Source organism: Penicillium antarcticum, assembly GCF_028974205.1.
Source record: "Penicillium antarcticum strain IBT 31339 chromosome Unknown utg000002l_segment0_segment0, whole genome shotgun sequence".
NCBI lineage: Eukaryota > Fungi > Ascomycota > Eurotiomycetes > Eurotiales > Aspergillaceae > Penicillium > Penicillium antarcticum.
In genome coordinates this window covers 977,471-998,747 of record NW_026695300.1, presented here as the reverse complement: position 1 = coordinate 998,747, position 21,277 = coordinate 977,471, and the positions used below count along the sequence as shown (strand labels likewise).

Here is a 21,277-nt window from a genome sequence, read left to right as displayed (position 1 = left end):
CGTGTCAAGACTAGATTGAGATGGATGGACTAGATTTCTTGAGGTGTTGAGTTCTTTTGTTACCCCGGATTGCCTATTTGGGCGGACGTGGCAATTTGGTGATGTTTTCCAGTTAATGGGAGGGAGAAATCTTAGTTGCGGACATGAAAACGCGTTTTTTGGTCTCAAGACGCGTCTTGGAGATTGATAAGGATTTAAGCTATTTGCCTTGTTTTTTCTTTGTTCCTGCCCTGGGACCGTGCCTTGTGTCTCAGGCTTGATGTGATCTCTGGCCTGCCCTCCACTTAATGATTATCCAGTTATACTCACGACTTTCTGCTAAGCTGCTCTGGTTGCTCTCATGCCTGGTTTCTTCCTCTCGTATGTTACTTGTGGATCAATGGCTTCCCATGATGAGAATATAATTCTTCTCTGTCGCACTCAGGCATATCGGTGGTTGTCTTGTATTCCTCGAAGCTTTACACTCGATATCATGCAGACGCTGGTTCTTGCTCCGAATTATCACTACAGATGTAGCTGAAATCCATGAAGGTCAAAAAAGGTCTCCCTGAAAAGGAATTTTCAAAGCCAGACAAGAAATAAATGATGCAATAGGCTTTCCATATTTCTCAACTAAGAGATCCGTTTCGACCACATGCATGTATCAACCGAGTTACCTATCCCGCGAAATCGCACCACCAAGCTAGATCATCAGCAGATCCGCTCCGTCAATGCCCACGCTAGGTACATGAATATCGCGTCTCATGAAATTATCAACCATGTCGCAGGGGCAGGGGAAACAAGTCGCAAGGGCCAGTATTGTCGCTGTCTCATCAATCGTGTCATGGCGTTTCAAGATTACTGATCATATTGGCGCGTGGGGTATTATGTTTTTGAGAACGGGTGATAGGGCTGCAGGCTGTAGAGCAAGAGCTCAAATGGGTGAGCAATGTGTGGTGTGGTGCGATGGGGCTGATCTGAGTAAAGCGATTACTCCTGTTCCGTGTTGGCGCTCTCGCGGTTATGGTTACCCATGGTGGTGGTGTCGTAGCCGTTTGCCTCGAGGTAGTCGCGGAATTGGGAATCTTCGTAAGTGATCGTGTCCTAGGTAATGTTCAGCATTTAGGGTGAGACGGGCTTTTGTGTTACATCATACCTGGTTAATTTGCGGGACCATGAAAATGGCCAGGAAAGCGGCCAGCAGGCACAGTGAACTGGAGACAAAGAAGGGATCCTGGCCAGAGCGGACTTTGTTGGGGGCATTCTTCTGGACGATTGGGATCACGTAGGTTCCCACGAATGCTCCGATCTTGCCGATAGCAGCTGCATATGAGTAGTATTGGCCACGGATGGCAGTTGCACTCGTCTTGGCTGCGATCAGACCGATGTTATCGCCGGGTCCCATTTCACCGAGGGCAGAGAAGATTCTGTAGTCAATCATTTAGCATAGGTGGTGGTTATTTCAGGTGTTCCCTCATATGTCTTGAGTCACTCACCCGAATACAACAACAAAAGCGGCAACGTTCTCCTTGGTTGCAAGCCACTTGTAGCATCCGGCCATGATAAATCCGACAATTCCTTGGAGACCAACGCCAAGAGCGAGGGTATAGCGAGGACCAATCCAGTCACTCATGAAGGCACCAAGAGCGGAGCCGGGAATGTAGAAGCAGTTGACCACGGTGGCCCAGCCAAAGCTCTTCCACAGTGCGGTGTCGTCGCCGAGAATGATAGAGACCCACTCAGAAGAGTAGATCGAGAAACTATAGGATGAAAAGTCATAGAGGAACCAGATCAGAGAGACGACGGTCTGTTGAATTAGGTTAGTGGCTATCATTTTGAAAATTCGACAAGAGTCCACATACCAGGCGCTTCCAGTAGAACCTAGAAAGAGGTTAGCCAAAGCCCGTTCATATCCAATAACCAAACTTACTTGATGATCAACCAGATAGGGAAGTTGTGCATGCGCTCCCGGTTGAACTCCTCCGGTTCATCCATCTTCAGTCGAAGATACATGAGACTCAAAGGTGGAATGACACCCAGTCCCAAAGCGACACGCCAGCAAGCACGCAGGTGGTCCTCGGTAAAGATCAGAACCAGGATCATAGAAACCAAAGAAGCAATCACGAAACCAGCATCGATTTGGAAGTTGGTAAACATGATAAACCAACGGTTGCGATGACCATGCTTCAACTCTCCAGTATTCTCAGCAGCTCCCACCGATCCAGCAGGATACTCGCCTCCAATACCCACACCAAGGAAGAAACGATAAGCAGTCAGGGCAGCGAACATTCCTCCGATGCTGCCACCAGCACCGTAAGATCCTGCTCCGAGAGCAGCAAAGATGAACAGGATAATAGTGGAAATCATTAGGGACCACTTGCGCGACCAGTGATCACTGGTGTAACCGAAACCCAGCATGCCGACCACGGTGCCGGCGAAAACAATCGAAGAGACGTTCTGCGCCGCAGTGGAGTCGGTATAGGCCTTTCCGTAGATCTTGCCCAGCATGGTGCCGACTGGACCGATGATCTAGATTGGAGCGTGTCAGTACTGGAGCATCCCATGTATGTCGGACAGCATTGTTGTGGTACAACACGGAGAAATACTCACCTGATTCAGGTACCCATCGGAGAAAAGACCAGCACCACAAGCAATGGTTGGCCAACTGCGCTCCCAGCGACTTTTTGCGACATCCTCGAGGGGTGGCAGGTCTCCACGCTCCTCCTTGAGAGGATCGGGTCCCTTCTCGGTCATCTGTTTGGAGTCGGATGCGCTCATATCTGCGGGTGAAACTCAGGCAGGTGGATTTGCGCTTCACGATTGGACCTCTGCAGGATTGCGGAGGTGAAAAGTCGAGGGGAAGCTGCAGTGAGCACGGGACCGTTTGCGGTATATCACCTGGTTACGATGACGGGAGTCTGGCGTGAGGAAGAAGTTGTGAAGAGAAAAAGGGTTTTCTTTTCTCTAAACTAGAGCAATTAAAGAGATATGGAAAAATTAGGCAAAAGCAAAAAGCCTGCTAGGAACATCCTAGATGGGATTAGCATCAAGGTACCCGGTACCTATCACAGAGTGCGGAGGCCCGCGTCTAACCAAGTATCGGACGGTAGTGGCACCCGGCCCCCGAGCTTTATCACCCTAAGCTTTAGCCCCCAAACCGCCGGTTTCCGCCATGTGCCAATAGCGCTCGCGTGTTTATTTGATAAGAGTTACTTTCCTGCAGGGCTGACCAATGGGACTCATTGTTGCATCGGTCACTCCGAGAGAAATATGTGCTATCGGGATATAATATAAAATACAAAGAGTACACGCAAGTCACCTCTATTGATTACGGCTTGCCGTTAAGTTGAAGGGAGAACCTCGGAGGAAATAAACATCTGTTTCCCGCACGTGCGCGCCCGAAGTGGGCTCACTTTGAAGTGGATTCTCTCAGCCTTTTTTCCTGTTACATTTTAGTTTCAATTTCCAAGACTTTCTAGCATGGCTATTTACATCAGCGCTCTAATAGCCCTACATCATTGTGAGGTTCATTGATTTTCCTGGCTGGCCACGTTCAAGACCATTGCTAAACCTATATTCTCTCTTCTGCTTCATAGGAGATCCATGCGCAAGTTAGGATTTAAATCCAAGAAATATGATATACATGTTGTTTAGAGGGAGCCTAATTCAATAGTCAAATATACGTACTTGCTGAATTTCGTTTGAGAGGCCTATTAAATAAAGTGCAGAGCAGTCAAGGAACCCTCAAAAGTCAAGTTAATTGATGCCCTCTTGAAAGTCAACTTAAAGTGTGCATCTTCCCTTAGAAAGAGTTAGCAGAGCTTGCACCCTTAGCGACACCAAGTGAAATCTCAAATTGAAGACGCCACTGCTCAGCAAGCTCACGGTTCTCCATGAAAGTAGCAAATTCAGTTAGAGATGAACCTTATACTCCTTCCAATCTCTCCCAGTCTGACCCTCCAAATCCTTCCGAAAGACGTAGCTACCTTTATCAAGGGACCATTGCTGATATTCATCGCTAAGCAGCTAACTCAAAAACGACTTAGAGCTCTCCGGTCGAAGGGTGGTAACAAAGATGGCAGCAGTCTGAGGCCATAAGATGCGAGTTCGGCTTTCCGGGTGGTTAGCGATGTTGTCCGCCTTGATCAAGTCGTGGTGAAGGACAGAACGCACGAGGTGTTCTTCTCTGCCACATAGTTCGCTGGCTCGCCTGTTCCACGAACTCACTTCACGTTTTGTTTCTGAAGACCCTCAAACCATTCCCGGTCATATTTTCCGATAATCACTGAGTATAGGTAGGTGATCGCAGCACCGTCGTTGGGTTGGGTGAGAACGAGCTTGTTCTTCCTAGAGGGGTCAAGCAATTCGCCGTACGCCGAAGGGTTGTTGGAAGCCTTCGGTGATTGGTTGTTGTAGGCGAAGCTGCGGAATTGGTCTGTTTTCTGCCATGGCTTGTTAGTAGTTTGTTAAATAACCGTTGGAGGTGATGCTGCATACAGATGAAAGTTTCGAACGTGCCTTCGGGATATTTGATGGAGGAGTAAACATCTTCCCACTTGAGAGGCTTATATGGAAGAAGCTTCCCTCGCGCTTCCAATGACCATAGACCTGTAGGGCTTGCAAAGCAGCAATATCAGCACCATCGGTATCGTCACGCTGGAATTGGCGTTCGAAGAATCCACAGTCAAGTTGGTCTCTATATCCGGGAATCAGGTTTTCCAGGCAACAATAGTCCGGTCTCCTTGGCTAATAAGTGGAAACTGGGAATCTTTTTAGTACATATTATAGGGATCGGGGATCAAATTGAATGAAGCAAGCAGTGAATGTACCATCTCCACCCCAGAGAACTATCAAGCAAGGTGGGTCCAACGGTATCTGAGGTACTCTAACTTTCTTCAGAAACAATATATCGAGATTTCACTCTGGCATGTCTTGGAAGACTATGTTAGGGATTTATCGAGCTTACGATGTCTTGGTTTACTCCCTGGCAGCCGCTGTTGGGAGACTTTCCATCTCCTGCTTCCGAAATCGTGCTTTCGAAATCGGGACATTGATACGTCTAGGAATGCCCCGGAAAGTAGGCCAAGACCCTTGACATCCGTGCTCTATTCTAGTTTATTATTGTCTTAGTTGGAACCTAATGGAACTAATTACATACTATTGCCATTTGCAGGCTTTTCGCGCCGTCTAACCCCGAAGTTCCGCCAAGTACTAACCATGCTCTTTTGGTCAGAGACAGCTCCAGGGGATGTGGAAATCCATTATCACATCTATATGAGAAGCCTTGATAATATTGCTGTTCAATTGTCTCAAAAACATATCTCAGTGCTTCGCTTCAAGGGATCAATGCAAACACTGAAGTCTGCGTGATGGAGTGTTGACTGTGTGTATGTATATATATATATATATTTTTGTACAGGACTACGGTTAGGTTTGAGAACATATCACTGGCTGTTATGGAGTGGCTTGTATCTCCAAATTCCACCAAAAAAAGCAGCGTATTGAGGACTGAGAGCTCTTTGTAGAAGGTGTCCCCGATGTGAATCATAAACATTGGGGCGTGGCTTAGGATGTGATACCGAGACGGCGTTATGATTATCTATCATTTGGCACATTCAAATACGCTCGAGCCACACCTAAGAGAGAATTATCTTCTCGGGTATCGAAAGGATTGTGAATCAGATAAAGTAGAGGGGGCACAAGCCGATGAGGACGTCATTTGATCTGCAATCGATCTCAATTCTGCTAGAAAATGAAAGGACGCGACCAATAGGCCTGACAACAAATTAGCATAATCAAAATCATATCTGCTAGGAGAAGAAATAAAAAGGAATCATGTTCCAAGCTGTATGAAGTTGGTTGATATGAAGAACCGCAGAGAAGGCCCGGGGCGGAACAATATTTCGCCAGCTGAGCTCGGGCTACGGTGATGCACCTGGCTTGACCATCAACATCACCTCCATCCTCCCTCTATCCTTTCGAATCTCTTTATTGCTTGTGATATTTCCCCTAGTATCTCCAGTCCCCGTCGTCACCATGGGGTCTGATCCGCAATACATCAAATTTCCCAACCTCTCCCTCGCCCAAGATGTCTTCAACCTCTCCAACCCGGCTTGCACGCCAGCTGTCCAGCAAACATCATTGAAGAAGCTTCAAGATGTCATCACTGAGCACAAGATGGCACCGCTTTATCGGCACCTAGCTCATCCCACCGAGGGCATCCTGAACAACTCCGGCGAAGGCGTAACACAGCACCCGCAAAATGCAGGTACCTCAACGAAGCCGCTCCTCACCTCCAACCTGCTTGCCTCTCGCAAAACACCCCAGAAGTTTGATTTCCCTTGGGATGAGAAGCTTTACCAGTCTTTATTGGAGGATAACAAGAAAGAATTGGAGAGTTTCCAGAAGGAGGAAGATGACGCAGAGGAAGCTGCTGGCGAGACTGAAGTACAAGCCGCGCGCGGCAAGCGAGCTGAGTTCTGGGCTCGCGTGGGAGATAAGGTGAGATCGTTGGGTATTGTTTGCTCGTATTGACGTTTACTGACGCTGGTTTCCAATAGGACAAAGCTATTGAATCGCACGAGGCCCTCCTCGAAAAGACCGGTTTCCTTGGTACCAAGATCGACTTAGTGCTTGCTATGCTCCGTATCGGACTTTTCTTTGGCGACCTCCTGTTTGTGAACAAGACGATCGAACGGGCAGAGACCCTGGTCGAGAGCGGTGGAGACTGGGACCGCAGAAACCGTCTCAAGGCATACAAGGGACTGCACCTGCTTACGATCCGCTCTTACGCCCTTGCCGCACCTCTCCTCCTTGACAGTCTGTCTACCTTCACAAGCTACGAACTGTGCAGCTACTCTTCGTTGGTGATCTACTCAGTGCTTGCGGGATCTTTGTCCCTCAAGCGGGTGGACTTCAAGGCGAAGGTGGTGGACGCACCCGAGATCAAGGCTATTCTTGGTTCTGGAGAAGACCAGCTGGCTGCACTGAGTGGAGAGATTTCCTCTGGCCCTGGTGCTCGGGAAGAGGAGATGAAGGATGCTTCCGTGTCGCGATCTACACCCGCTGGTGCCACTACCGCCGTTAACTTGACCTCATTTGCAACTGGATCTAGTGCCCCAGTAGACACTGAGGTTCCCGTCGATTTCTCCCCACTGGCAAACCTGGTGAACAGCCTTTACAATGGCAACTACCGCTCGTTCTTCGTGGCACTGGCAGGCGTTGAGGACCAATTCTTGACCCAAGACCGGTACTTGCACGAGCACCGGGCCTGGTTCGTTCGTGAGATGCGTCTGCGCGCCTACCAGCAACTCCTGCAGAGCTACCGGGTGGTGGGGCTGAGCGGCATGGCCAACGACTTTGGTGTGACAGTAGACTACCTGGACCGGTATGTATTTCTCCTCTCGCGCCATGATATCTGCTGACAATATTCCAGGGACCTTGCCCGATTCATTTCCAACAACCGCATTGCCTGCACCATCGACCGTGTCAACGGAATCATTGAGACGAATCGACCCGATGACAAGAACAAGCAGTATGCTGATGTGGTGAAGCACGGTGACTCTTTGATCACCAAGATTCAGAAGTACGGCCAATCCGTGCGTCTGCGCGGAAGTGAGCGAAGCTGAATTGATATACCGGAGGCATGAGCCAAGACAACCAATTATGTACCTGAATGGAGAATATGCGTCTAGAATCAAACCATTCCCATGATATCACTTGACTAAAAGTAGATCGGTCCCCGCATCGGGCGGCGCCGGAGAACCGGGGGCATTTAGTCAGACTTTCCGAGGGAAAATGATCGTCGGAGGCTGATCCGAGGCGCTATCGAGTTACCATTATACATCTTAGGTCATATCATTCACCGGGTTTCCATGTTGAGCTCTGTAGAAACGCTGTAACCGCTGTAAAACCAGTAGAGACTCGGTGAAGCCTCGATATCCCTTATCGTCAGGACTGTGGGGAAAAACGCTGAGTCAACCCATTCACCGCCCAATGGCCGGGGCCCTGGATTTTTTCCTTCTTCCCGTCAACACAAGGGTTGTCAGAATATCGTGTAATTGATTACTTTGAACATGTCCTGGTCAATTAAGCTCGCATCCTGTGCGCGGGCAGCTCCGCTGCGGGCGCTGACCCGGCCGAATGGCCTCCTATATCGCCCGGTCCATGCGGGGTGCCTCTCCGCTTCAGGTACGTATGATCTCGGCTTTATATAGTGGGATCTCCGCAATATGGCTCTCACGTCACGGTTTACGGTTGCCTGATTGCCTTGTTTACACATCTCATTGTGGTTTATACTGCTTGCCTCACCAGCCCAACATCGGGAACAACAATCGCCCTATTTTGAACTTCACTAACAGCCTCGGGTCAACTCAGAGCCCACCATGACTCAGACTACCGTCTCCTATACCGCTAAGCGTACCCTGTCGGCCTTCCAGACCTCCAAGTGTCTGAACGTCGACAATATCAACCCCGCCGTCCGGGAAGCCAAGTATGCGGTGCGTGGTGAACTCGCCGTCAAGGCCGAGGACTACCGCCAGCGCCTGACCGACGGCGACAAGTCGCTGCCTTTCGAGAGTGTGATTTTCGCCAATATCGGCAACCCCCAGCAGCTCGACCAGAAGCCCATTACCTTCTTCCGCCAGGTCCTGAGTCTGGTCGAGAACCCATTGTTGTTGGAGAACCCCGAGGTCCTCAAGTCCTCATTCGGATACAAGCAGGATGTTATTGAGCGTGCTCAGACCCTGCTCGCCAATGTGCAGAGCGTCGGTGCCTACAGTCACAGCCAGGGTGCTCCTGGTATCCGGAACAGCGTCGCCAAGTTCATCGAGAAGCGTGACGGCTTCCCCGCCGACCCCCTGGACCTGTTCCTGACTGCCGGTGCCTCTTCCGGTGTCAGCACTCTCCTCAGCGTCATTTGCAACGACGAGAGCGCTGGTGTTTTGGTCCCTATCCCTCAGTACCCTCTCTATACTGCGACCCTCTCCCTGCTGAACGCTCGGTGTGTGCCTTATCTCCTCGAGGAGGACAAGGCCTGGGGAACTGATGTCACCGCGATCCTCAAGTCTATCGAGGAGGCCAAGGCTGCCGCAATTGACGTGCGCGCCGTTGTAGTCATCAACCCCGGCAACCCAACCGGAGCCTCCCTGAGCGCCGACGACATCAAGAAGGTCCTTGATGTCGCCGCCGAGGAGAGCCTGGTTGTGATTGCGGACGAGGTCTACCAGACCAACGTCTTCAAGGGCGAGTTCGTCTCCTTCAAGAAGCGCCTGCGCCAGCTGCAGAAGGAGACTCCCGGCAAGTACGATGACGTCGAGCTGGTCTCGCTGCACAGTATCTCCAAGGGTATGGTCGGCGAGTGTGGCCACCGCGGTGGTTATTTCGAGCTCGTCGGCTTCGACCCTCTGGTCCAGGAGCAGATCTACAAGCTCGTCAGTATTGGTCTGTGCCCGCCGGTCGTCGCACAGTGCCTACTCGAGTGCATGGTCAACCCTCCCGTCCAGGGCGAGCCCAGCTACGAGCTCTACCAGAAGGAATACACTGGTATCTCGGAAGGTCTGCACAAGCGTGCTCTCTCCTTGTACAATGCCTTCCAGCGCATGGAGGGCGTTGAGGTCCAGGAGCCCCAGGTACGTTTATCCCACTCTATCTCCAGATTTCCAATTCACTAACTTACCCTAGGGTGCCATGTACCTCTTCCCCAAAATCAACCTCCCAGCCAAGGCCATCGAAGCCGCCGAGGCCGAGAACCGCGCCGCAGACGAATTCTACTGTCTGGCCCTCCTCGACGCCACAGGTGTCTGTGTCGTCCCCGGCTCTGGCTTCGGTCAGAAGGAGAACACCCTCCACTTCCGCACTACTTTCCTCGCCCCCGGCACTGACTGGGTCGAGCGTATTGTTCAGTTCCACTCCGAGTTCATGAACAAGTACCGCTAAACGCACTTGTACAAGTATAAAAAAATAACATATGCATGGGTCGTGATCTGGCCCGCTTCTATTTAGGCGATTAGAGTCTGCTGTTTGGGACTCTGTGATGCTATGTTTTGGATCTGGATCTGGGTTTGGTTCGTTCGGGATACCTCATAGACTACTTACTCTATTGGACTCGCCATTTTCTTATCAAAATGTTTCTTTTCGTGCCATTTGGGGCTCATGGTTTCCGGGTTATACATATCTGCCGCGAGGCTTACCTGCATGGTTTTTTTGTGGGATTGCATATTGATTGACTTAATATAATCCATCCCCTATATCAAGCTCAGATACTTATCGTGCTTGGGTGGTATTGGTTTGGCATCTGACTCCAGTATGGATGCTATATACAAGTCTGCCTACAAATACTAGGAAAACATGCATATCTTCCCAAACCTTGCACACCTACTGCACTCCGTTTTGAAACCCAGACTCAATCCCAACCTCCCATCACATACTCATAATATAATCTCAAATCCCAGAAAGCGAACCACATCACGCGACAAACCGACCAAGTTTGAAAACTGTATGCATCCAGGAACAGGGCAGCAACCTGAACCCCAGTCCGCATGGAGACTACATAAACTCCTACCCAGTAAAACTCAAGATCCCAGTATACAATGACAAGCATGATACCATCTACACCCATCGAATAAATTAACGTAACACAACGTAGATATAAAAAGAAGCGGTGAGCCCCAGAACCAGATTCCCAAAGCAGAATCAAGACTCGAAATACAAAACCACACACACCAGCACGTAATCACCGAGAAACATCCCTATCCAACCCCTTTTACAGTAGGCACGGGATACAGTGTACAGTGTGCAGTGCATGCAAGGACTGGCCAAGCTCATCTCAACTCAGCTCAGCCCAGTCCTCCCTACAACACATGACCACTATAAGCTCGCCACCGCTAGATCGTAGATATACCTCGAATAAGACCCCTGCACAACCCAATCGTACAGCATACATGTAGATGTACATATACACACCAGAATAGCCCAGTCACACCGACTAACCACAAACCCACACACACCGTCTCAGATACAAGCCTCGACTTGCATTCTTGGCTAATGCTTAGCTATTTCGTGTGGGTTTGTGCAGGGGTCTCCCTTGTTGGATATACTTTTGTGCTGTACGTACCTGTACAGTACATGTGTATGTGCGTGGGTGGATATGAGATGGACTTTGCATTGCATTGTATGTATGGTTTTGGTACGGGATTTACTTATACACGGTTCATACCATAGTATCAGTTATAGGTCGGAATTATATTCTTCTATTGTAGGCCTTGTTTTTTGGTGAGTGGTGATTGGATTGGGGATACCTGATATTTTAGAGTACTTTCTCGTATTGATTATTGGCGGGAGTGGGTATGGAGTATAGGTAAGCTAAGTGCTAATCCATCCTGAATGAAAGATCGACAACTCCACGTAAGGAAACAGATCAAGCCGGTCAGCCGGTGAAGCCGGGATGACAAGATTCAAAATGCAAAAGCCAAATGTAAATTCAACCAACCGCGCGTGAGTCGGTCTGCCGAGCTGAGCTGAATGTCGCATGGGTGCGAGATGCGAGATGTACCAGGCACCCGGTCTCACCGCCAGGTTGGAAGCCACATTTAGAAAGGGATACTCGATCGATATTGGGTACTTGATTTGATTGGTGGATGTGTAGAAAGAGGAGAGTAGTGTATAGTTTATTTGGGAAGTGGTGTAATCATTATGGTATTTTCATTTTCATCTATGGTCATTTGCTGATATATCGGGGTTTGAGGGCAGGGGGTTTCGGAGAGTTACATCCCCTACACGATATGCTCATGTACAGTAAGCCACGAATCCGAAACTGACACTGAAGTGTCTATGCACTGCATGCATCTGGGTATCATTGCCCGGAGGCGACTGTATTGAAAGTACCGAGTCATTGTACACGAGTAAAACAAACTGGAAGGTCTATACAACAGTAAAACACACCACAGGCATGCACAGTAGGAAAAGATCAAGCAAAAGAATGTACAGGCACACTGGCACACAAGGCACAGGCACACAATGGACCAAATCGCAAACCCCTCTAGATTGAATGGCTATCAAGGAAGGAATCTAGACTGGCTAATGGAACAAGACAAAAGGCATTTATCATCATCTCTCATCAGGGTCATGAAGACGGTGTGGAGGTGGTGGTGAGTGCGACTAGCAAGCCCCAGGACAGAGGAAGAGAAGTAGAAGAAGAAAGCAAGGTAAGGTAAGAAGAGGGAGTTTGGACCACCCTTGATCTTTTTTTTACTGCGCCCAGGACTGCTGGAAGAAGTTGTCGTCCATGGGCGGGGTGGAGTCGGCGTCGAAGAGACCGGTCGGCCAGATAGGGACGGAGTCTGGCGGCGAGGGCATCGTCATCGGGGCCGTGGTCATGGGCTTGTATCCCGGGGCCTGCGACATGGCGTAGAGGTCCTGCGAGGGAACCGGTTTGGGGTCCATGTTGGCTTGCAGCTGGTGCTCGAGCGCGGCCGTGGACTCATTGGCCGACTTGAGGAAGTCGTCGATGTTGATCGAGTCCAGGTCATTGGATGAGAGGAGACGCGTCTGGGGCAGACCGACCAATGAGGAGGCAGAGCTGAGGCGCATATGGTCCATGTCCGACGCTTCGCTGACGCTGTGCAGATCATGCATATCATTCCCGGCATGACCTAATCCTGGCAGCGGTCCAAACTCGTCGGCCTCGGAGATCTCCCCTGATGATGACGGTGGTGGGAGACCGGATGGGTATGTGTAATCGAAGCTGGCGTATGACGGGGCTTGTGTGCTAGTGGAGGCAGGGACATCGGAGTACAGGGGGAAGCTCGACCAGTCGACAGAGGGAGCACCAATACCGGCAGAGCCTAGAGGCATATCGGAATCCGGAGAGGTGAAGTAACATTCTCGGTACGGTTCTTGGAAGGCCATGCATGTGGCCGGAGAATTGGTGCTGGTAGTCGGGAAGGAAGAAAAGGTGGAGACGTCGAGGGGTGGGACATTGGTGACAATATGCTCCAGGGGATATTTATCCATCGCAGAAGGAGCAGAAGTCGGATTCGATACCGCATCATTGGGTCGATCTAATGGCGGGAGAGCAGGGGTGGCAAACTTGTCGAATAACTGGTCGAGAGGAACGGGGTTCACGTCGTCATCGCCCGAGGCTGGCGCACTATTCGGAGAGCCCTTTTGCGATGTTTGTTGCGATTGCGGGTGTTCAGACAGGGCCAGAGGATCCTTTATAAAGGCCGACTGGCCCAACGGCAAATGATCCACGGACCGACGGGGTAGATCGGACGGGTGATGGATAGTATGTGATCGTGGAATCGTATAAGGCAATCCACATTTGTGGGCCATGTCATTATGTTTATGGGCGGGTTTATGGTGGCCGTCGCGGAATATCGTCAGAGTCGACTCGGACTTGGTCGAGGTCAGAGGCGGTTTCCGCGCCGTTTCAACTGGAAGCGGTGGAGAGAAAGGGAGACCGGTCTCAGGCACAGTGTCTAGATGTTCCTTTTTAAGTGCACAGGTGCATCGCTGGCCATGGCAACAGCCACAACGGCCATGGGTATCGTGAGAGTCGGAATCGCTCTTCTTCTTCTTGTCGCCGCATTCACATTTGATGTGAGTTGTCCGAGACTTGCGTAGGCCGCGACAGTGAGTACATTGAGAGACTGGGCGGCCTTTTTTATTGATGTGGGTCAAAGGGCGGTCTAATAGAGGTTAGAAGAGACCAAATTGAGAGATTGTGAGATTGCGAATCGCATGATTCAACGTACCACTATGGTGACAGCTGCTGACGCGGTGACCCCGGACGCAAGCTTCACAAGCCCACTTCTCACCTTCGATGAGCATCGCTGCGGGTGTTACTGTGAAGTACACATGCGATGACCGAGAGAAATTGGGTATCAAGAAAACAAGCCGGTCGGAGTAGACCGGGGGGAAATCAAGCCGTCAAGGCGATGGCTACTGGAGCCGAACAGAAAGGGTATATAGAAAGGTCCCAATGCGAGGTTCACAGAACGCCAACAAACAGCGAACTGCCAGAAAAAGAAGCGGAAATCCAAAGGGTATCAGGCGAGATTGGAGGAGGGGGGGGGGGGGGGGGATAAAGTCGGAGAGTAAAGAGTAGAGAGGGGGACCAAGCCTACGCACCGTTTGGCGCCGGCCTAAAGACAGGACACCAAGTACCGGTAGTGGCGGCCAAAGTAGAAAGCGTTCGATATAAGGAGTCGTTGAACACCCTATGGAAGAGGGAAAGGGAAGGAAAGGGAAGGGGCCGTTAATAACGGGCGAGGATTTTCGTTGCGGCTGAGGTGGCTGTGGATGGCCGTAGTGGTACCTTGTACTGTAATTTAAGTTACTCCAGATTTACCCACATTGTCTAAGTTATAGCGTTGGGTTGGTTAGGGTACTCTGTAATTAGGGTAAGGGTTATGGAGTAATGGCCATTTTTCTTTTATAAAACTTTCGACTCTTTATGCCCAAACCGGCAGCCCTACCCCAACGATATGCAGCTATATTACAGTACATTCGACTTTCTACATTCTGCATTCTACATTCTGCATTCTACGGAGTGCATTCTACACTCTACGTGTACTTTACCATAGTCCAGGTCAAGTCCCTCTAATTGTTGAGTACGAACTCAACCCCACCGATCTCGCTAGCAAAATCTGGGGCCGCACATCCCGACCTTGACACCTAAATTGTACGTAAGACATCTGTACACTTTAACTTTTTCGTTTAACCCTGTTTAGTGTTGAATTCAGGAGCCCAAAGATCGTTCCATAATCCCTGTACAGATACATGACATACGATGAAGTAACCAAGTGCTTCGGGCCATATACCTATCCGGTGTATCTTAAAAAGAGGAATGTTCGTACGCCGTACAATGCAAGTCATCGATGGCGTCAGTGTTCCTGCTTCGGGCGGCCTGCAGAGCCTTTTGGGGCCGGCGGGCCCTGATCTGCACCCCAAATCCCGCCAATCACACAAAGGGCCCGGTTCGTCTATTGTTACGCTACATTACTATACATGTATTGCCTTGTACTGCAGTATAAAGAGATTTCATTCCCTAAGAGTACTCCAAGTAATCCTTGCTTTTGATCATCTATATTTATCTTTAGGGTCAGAGGATCCAACCAACCGTGCAATTTTACGGTATGATGTAAAGTTTTGCGCGCGTAGAGCGGAGAAATATCGAATGCCTAGCGCTAACTCGACTGAACCTACATGAAATCAGGGTTCCTTAGTGGCTACTTGAACGCCGAGTCTCTGGAGTGTCCTGTTTGGTAGTCAAACAACTGGACCCAGTTGGCCAAGTTGACCAACTTCGCTGGCATCCTCGACCCCACAGATGATAAGATCAAATCAGAGGATAACATATCCGGAACTGCGATTGAATCATTCGGAAATCACCCGAGACTTCTCGGGAAGAATGCTTATCTTCCGGTTGTCTTTCCGAGTACAATCGCTGTGTGTCAGTGTCTTGATATAAGACTTTCGACAAGAATTCGTGGACAAAGTCTACATGTAACATGGAGCCGCAGACGGTTGCCCCGTAGTAACCTTGGAACACCTGAAACGCCTTATGCATGGGAGAACCAAGAACCACGATACATACTTAGTTAAGTGTTCCAAATATGTTCAAGCCCAGTCTATTTGGCAGGTGTAATAGTAAGTAACTTATTTGGAGTGTCTTGGTAACATCTGAGACAATGAATAACAAGAACAAGTCCCTGTCCAATGGTCAGACTCCAACTCACCCCGTGACATTTATGCCTGAGAAATACGGCGCCAAGGAAAAGGTGTTAATCCGCTCCAACACGCAGAAACGAAAGGCCGTCCTCCGTGCGATCCCAAAAAGTAAAGGCAAGATCTATATAGCTTCAAAATGATATATCAATATGAATTCTACGTCCAAATGTTGTTGCTTAATGCGGCGCCCTCGGCGCTAGCCCCCTTGGAAATTCCCCCGCGAACTTTTAGCCTGTAAAACTTCACTTCTGGCATTTTGCGTCCTACACTTTCTTCCCCCATCTCCCGGAAGCCCGCTTCGCCCACAACCCATCATAATATCTGGATTTTCCAGTCATTTATCGCGTGATGAACTCTCGCGAGCAATCTGATATGCCTCCGGCGCCCTCCTACCCATCGCCCAATGGTGCGCAGATGGCCCAGGGCGCCATGCCGTATTATGGTAATCGCCAACTGACCGCCGACGAATTGCTATCCGCCGAACTGTCCCGCGAAACCTCCGGTCCTGGCCTTGGTGAGTCCGGCAGTGGTGTCCACCATGGCCAATCCATGGTCTTGGGTTCCTCCAATGCTGGTGACATGGGCCGTACCTCGTCGGAGGATCAACACCAGCACCAACACATGCTCCAATTCCCTCCGAGTCAGCAGGTCGGCGTGGACCCGAACCACGACTTGAGCTATGGCGAGCAAAGTGCGCGGAAGCGATCCAAGATCTCTCGAGCGTGTGACGAGTGTCGGCGCAAAAAGGTACCGCGATTTTTTTTCTCCCCAACGCGACTTTGAGCCAGAAGCTAAGACGCGTTTTCTTTCCAGGTTCGATGCGATGCGAGTTCAGAAACTGGTCTCGAAACATGCTCCAACTGTCGGCGTCTAGGCGTTGTGTGTCAGTTCAGTCGCGTCCCAATGAAGCGCGGTCCGAGTAAAGGGTAGGAAACAACAAGTGTGTCAAAACAAGAACTGTCCATACTGACAGGGACACAGATATATCAAAGAACTTGCCGAGCGCCTCCATACTCTGGAGAACCAGATGCAACCCGGAATTGTCCAGCCCGATGTGCCGTACCAGTCCATGAACGAAGTATCGCTACCAAGAGGATACCAAGATTTCGCATCCCCCGTGGAATCGAATTCGGGCAATCGCAAGAGAACATACTCTGTGTTCGAGGGTCTTCCCAGTTCCTCGTTCGCGCAGCCGTCTTTCAATGCCCGTGTCTCGCAAAATGCCTTCGATACGTCCGACACATCGGCAGACCCATACAATCCAACTGTTGCCGGTGGCAGCGCACCAAAACCCGGCAATCTGTTCTGGAACCCGACTGGCCATGAGAATGATCTCCCAAGCGGGCTTGAAATAACCGACTTGCCTAAACATGAAGGCGATGATGACATGAGCCCGGTGACTCTCGATGAAGGTGCCCTCGATGCGTACTACCAAAAGATCCATACTCTCCTGCCAATCCTTCCTCACACCAAAGACCGGACTTTGGAGCTTCTGCACCAATGTAACCGCGAAGCGCAGGAAATCTTCTGCTATGCCCTGTACAGCGCAACCCGCATCGACTTGACTCGTGTTGCTGGTAATTTTGAGAAAATCAACGGCTTCGACAATGCCCAGGATCTCCTTCTCTTCCACACCCGCCAGCCATTGATGGTCCAGTCGACTGCTGTCAACCTTGTTTGGCTCCAGTCCCTGCTGCTAATGATCATTGACTGTGACACTCGTGGACCGGACAACTTTGTCTTGAAAGATGGTGTGCCTAAAGGTAGTCTTGTCCAGGCCGCTAACAAGCTTGGATACGACCTAGCGAAGAACCAGGGTCAGCTGAAGAACAAGCGTTCTTCGGATCCTGATGTTGACTCGGATGCCAACCTCACCAGACGTAACTGGGTTTCCCTGGTTATTCTGGCACGCTGGTACGCTATCAGTGTTGCGGACGCTACTGTTTTGGGTGGCCACGAGATTGGTGGCCGCGAAGATGAGAGAGTAGTCGGTCAAATCGCAACTGGAATCGCCTGTACGTACCTCTCCCTCCCAATCTGTCAGCATGATACTAACAGCACCAGCCTACTCGACCTTCCTTTCAGAAATGGTAACCCTGGCCAACGTTGACCACAACGTCTGCCAAACAAATACAGGCCTAGGCCGCATAGTCGGCGCAAACCTAGTCTCCTCCCTAGAACGCCTAGCCGAAATGGAAGACGTATTCCAAGTGCACGAACTCCCCGAACACGCAACAACGCGCCCCCTCTACGAAAGCCTCCAAACCCAACTCTACTGGACAGTCCGCCTCTTAATCAAACGCCACGTCTATGTCTACAGCCCCTACGAAATAATCTTCTGCGCCCAGGAAGTCATCACCGAAATGCACAAGGCAACTATGCAAAACAGACTCCCTTCCCCCTTCGACCTGCACAGTCTAGCCCTAGCCTCAATGACCCTTCTCGAAGCAACCGTCCTCCCAGAACACGCCCCAGAATGCTGGGCCTCCCTAGACAAACTGGAAGAAATTCTCGAACGCCGCGCTAAGCGCAACGCCGATCCCTCTGAGTTTGCCAACATCTTCGCGACACCAGAGTGGGATTCTAAGATCCGCATTTTCCTCGAGTGGCGCCGGATCAAGTCCCAGGAAAGTCAGCTCCAGGAAGCGGATCTGAGCCTCGGCGCTGGTGCAGGTAATAAGGGCGGCCAGCCGCCTATGGGTCCGAATGAGCAGCGCTCATTGCAGCATCTTGCTGATCTCGCTGTTGGGGCTGAGGGCTCTGTTGGTCAGAATGGGCCTTCGACGCCTCCGCCTGGTCTTCATGATCAGGGTGAGACTTCGCCTAATCTTAACCCGCAGCTTGCACAGTCGCAGGCTGGGTCTGGGCGCGTTGTTGTTGATTTCACAATGTTGACTAAGGAGGGATATCTTAATGTCTTCTCTGGTTTGATTTATCGTCGCACTCGTTAAGTTGACATGTCTGTGCTGAGTGTGCTCGAAACTATCCCCTGTCCTGTGCTGTGTGGTTTTAATTGTGATATCTCTTTCCCTTTTTCTTTCTTTGCTGCTTTGTCCTCCCTGGGCGGGTCATGATTTGAGTGCTACGGGTCTTTCCTTTCATGATGTATTCTATCTAGGATCCTATGCCCCTCCTGGGCTATTCAGGGACGAACAGGGAGTCGGATTATATTAGCTTTAGTGAAATACTATTTTACCAATGTCAGTCATCTATCAATACTTCTCAACATCATCATTCCATCCCATCTCAATGAAATCCGTAGTGTTGACCAGATATACCGTGCGCTAGCTCGAATATACCATGTTAGATATAACAAATCCTTAAAAAAAGAGCTCCACCCTTGATCGTTGATATGGCATAGTAAACTCTCAAACCCGGATCATAGCACCCTCATGGCTTCTTCCCAAACGCAAACCGCCTCCACGTCCCCTCCACATCCTGACAAAGAGTCATGAACCTGTCGTCTTCGATCAGTCCACACATCCAGTTTTCGAGAAAGGCAACGCGCTCTGGTGTGGGCGCAGCTAGGTATTGTGCCAGATGGTCTTCTGTCATCACGGGGACTGTGTGCGCCGGTGCTGATACATGTGGGCTTGGATGTGGAAGTATAGGAAAGGGCTGGTCCTGCGTACCATCAGTGTCGTTGACTACGTTGTTTGTATCTGCCTGTGATGCAATCTGGATACTGCGTTTCTGAGCCGAGTGTTTGATTGCCCTGGTGCTAGGAATATCTTGGGATACGAAATCCTCATCGGCGAGTGATGTCTGGCTCGCTTCTGAGTATGGGGCTTGCTGGGAGGGAGGTTGAATCTGGGATTCTGGCAAGCCGGTATCTAGAGCTGATGGCTCAGATTGCATAACTGCATGGAGTGAATGGCGAAATTGCTCTTGTGACTTGGCTAAGTCTGCAGGCTGAGGTTTGTTCTCTGTGGCTCGAGTCACGCTGGCAGAGCGTGGTTTCTTTGTCGGTGGCTTTTGGAATGGTAGATCTCGCTTTGGAGGCAGCATCTGGTTTAGCTGGTCCAGGTTGTGAATTGCTGAGACTATAGACAACTGAGAGCTGGATGGTTCCGGTTCTTGGTATTGTGCATGGGGAATATGAGTAGATTGGAAGGGAGCCATGACTGGTGGTTCAATGTTCTGAGTTGGACGATTGAACGTGGGTTGACGAGGACCGAATCTACAGGGAGCGTAGGACACCGTGCTCGCAGGGGATGATGCCCGGAGAGGTGCTGCAATAGCCAAACTGTTAGATCAATGCCTCTTGGACTAGGAAAGTTGGTGCTTACTGGTTCTTTCAGATCCATATGTACCGATATGATGAAAAGGTGCACCAATGCTGCGAATTGAAGTTGATGGGTTCATGATAGTTGGTGCATGTGAAAGGTGACCAGATGTCCACGATGATACCGAGGGGGTTGGTCGCGGAACAGGTGTATTGCCTTCGGTCAGTAAGCATCCGATTTCGCCCAAGATGGCTAGAGCTGTGTTGTAGTCGCCTTCCGTCGTGAACTTGATCTGGAACCGACGAATCTGAAGATTGTAGCAGAATGACCATTAAAGCATACCCCCAAGAGATGATCACTCAAAGAGTATACGCACATGGTTTCCGCCGTCAGGATACTTGATCGCAAGACAAGGTAGCTTGACAACAGCGGCAAAAGGAAACTTGGGCAATGAGCCATTCATGTCTGATTTAGCTCTCAATGCAGCCATTTGAACAAGATTCGTGAGATTGACTTCCTCCTAGTAGAGGAAACAACCGGCGTCAGCATTTGATAGTCAATGTGCACGTGTGATGGAAAGATACCAGAATGACATTGCCTCGAATCACTCGCTGGATTAATCTTATCGGCACAGAATCACCATTGTGGATCTTCTCAAAGATGCAAACTAGGTCCTCATTGCCACTGACATGATTCCATGTAAGGGGTCCAATGTGGTCAATGGCGGTGGTGGTATGGGAGAACTTGGCAATCGCTAGGCGAAGGACCTGGGAGATGTGTGACTGCGGTGGCCACAAGTTCTGCATGATGGGACACAAAAGATAAGATTCAATTTACTATGAGCTTAGGGGGCAATGGGTAGCCCATGAACGACTGTCGGGTGAGTTGAATGTGGAGGGTACGGCAGCATGGTTGAGAGGCAGGTCACCTCAGCAGAACCAATCTGAGAAAGTATCCCATGATTGGAATTTTACACATTGTTGCAATTTTGGATATGATCTCTTTTATTCCAATCTAATGTTTCTGATGCCAATCTATCTGCGGTAGATATCTCTTCTTTTGCTGTAGTTGTGCATCATAACAAGCTGTGGAGTCCTGGGAGCCCCAAGTATCATATATGTAAGCTATAGGTTTAGAGTCAGTTTACATGGTCAGAAGCAAAAAACAACAATTCAGTCTGTGTGGAAAACAGAGAGTTATAAATATACATGCTCAACATCAAGGGCCTGATCTCTGCGAAATGTCAAACGGCCGCACATGATTAGCCATGAGGAGGTAAATAAACCGAGATAGGGCAGCCCATTCTAACTCGAGGAAAGCCCCCGAAAACAATCTTCAAC

General features: G+C 50.0%; 7 protein-coding genes across 7 annotated transcripts; 3 read left to right on the top strand and 4 right to left on the bottom strand.

Moving 5' to 3' along the window:
- Positions 1 to 969: 969 nt before the first annotated feature.
- On the bottom strand, positions 970 to 2,757 carry N7508_001363 (putative MFS phospholipid transporter (Git1); the record flags this gene model as incomplete). The annotated part of the gene is made up of 6 exons (XM_058459429.1): positions 970 to 1,083; positions 1,136 to 1,406; positions 1,476 to 1,786; positions 1,842 to 1,860; positions 1,910 to 2,508; positions 2,590 to 2,757. The coding sequence occupies 6 exons, from the start codon at positions 2,755 to 2,757 to the stop codon at positions 970 to 972; spliced, it is 1,482 nt and encodes a 493-aa protein (XP_058322961.1).
- A 1,024-nt stretch (positions 2,758 to 3,781) lies between these two features.
- Positions 3,782 to 4,811, bottom strand: N7508_001362 (periplasmic binding protein-like II; the record flags this gene model as incomplete). Its single annotated transcript, XM_058459428.1, is given in 6 exon segments — positions 3,782 to 3,868; positions 3,904 to 3,997; positions 4,019 to 4,189; positions 4,207 to 4,430; positions 4,477 to 4,720; positions 4,759 to 4,811. The coding sequence occupies 6 exon segments, from the start codon at positions 4,809 to 4,811 to the stop codon at positions 3,782 to 3,784; spliced, it is 873 nt and encodes a 290-aa protein (XP_058322960.1).
- Positions 4,812 to 6,015: 1,204 nt separating this feature from the next.
- On the top strand, positions 6,016 to 7,607 carry N7508_001361 (proteasome regulatory particle lid subunit RPN7; the record flags this gene model as incomplete). Its single annotated transcript, XM_058459427.1, has 3 exons — positions 6,016 to 6,480; positions 6,540 to 7,366; positions 7,415 to 7,607. 3 exons carry the CDS (start codon positions 6,016 to 6,018, stop codon positions 7,605 to 7,607), a joined length of 1,485 nt encoding a protein of 494 aa, XP_058322959.1.
- Positions 7,608 to 8,054: 447 nt separating this feature from the next.
- N7508_001360 (putative alanine aminotransferase) lies at positions 8,055 to 9,915 on the top strand (the record flags this gene model as incomplete). Its single annotated transcript, XM_058459426.1, has 3 exons — positions 8,055 to 8,169; positions 8,356 to 9,608; positions 9,661 to 9,915. The coding sequence occupies 3 exons, from the start codon at positions 8,055 to 8,057 to the stop codon at positions 9,913 to 9,915; spliced, it is 1,623 nt and encodes a 540-aa protein (XP_058322958.1).
- A 2,310-nt stretch (positions 9,916 to 12,225) lies between these two features.
- N7508_001359 (copper fist DNA-binding domain-containing protein) lies at positions 12,226 to 13,809 on the bottom strand (the record flags this gene model as incomplete). The annotated part of the gene is made up of 2 exons (XM_058459425.1): positions 12,226 to 13,667; positions 13,734 to 13,809. The coding sequence occupies 2 exons, from the start codon at positions 13,807 to 13,809 to the stop codon at positions 12,226 to 12,228; spliced, it is 1,518 nt and encodes a 505-aa protein (XP_058322957.1).
- A 2,250-nt stretch (positions 13,810 to 16,059) lies between these two features.
- Positions 16,060 to 18,662, top strand: N7508_001358 (putative C6 finger domain protein; the record flags this gene model as incomplete). Its single annotated transcript, XM_058459424.1, has 4 exons — positions 16,060 to 16,458; positions 16,525 to 16,637; positions 16,693 to 17,726; positions 17,776 to 18,662. The coding sequence occupies 4 exons, from the start codon at positions 16,060 to 16,062 to the stop codon at positions 18,660 to 18,662; spliced, it is 2,433 nt and encodes an 810-aa protein (XP_058322956.1).
- Positions 18,663 to 19,101: 439 nt separating this feature from the next.
- N7508_001357 (uncharacterized protein) lies at positions 19,102 to 20,743 on the bottom strand (the record flags this gene model as incomplete). Its single annotated transcript, XM_058459423.1, has 4 exons — positions 19,102 to 19,943; positions 20,001 to 20,244; positions 20,314 to 20,457; positions 20,522 to 20,743. The coding sequence occupies 4 exons, from the start codon at positions 20,741 to 20,743 to the stop codon at positions 19,102 to 19,104; spliced, it is 1,452 nt and encodes a 483-aa protein (XP_058322955.1).
- Positions 20,744 to 21,277: the final 534 nt, after the last annotated feature.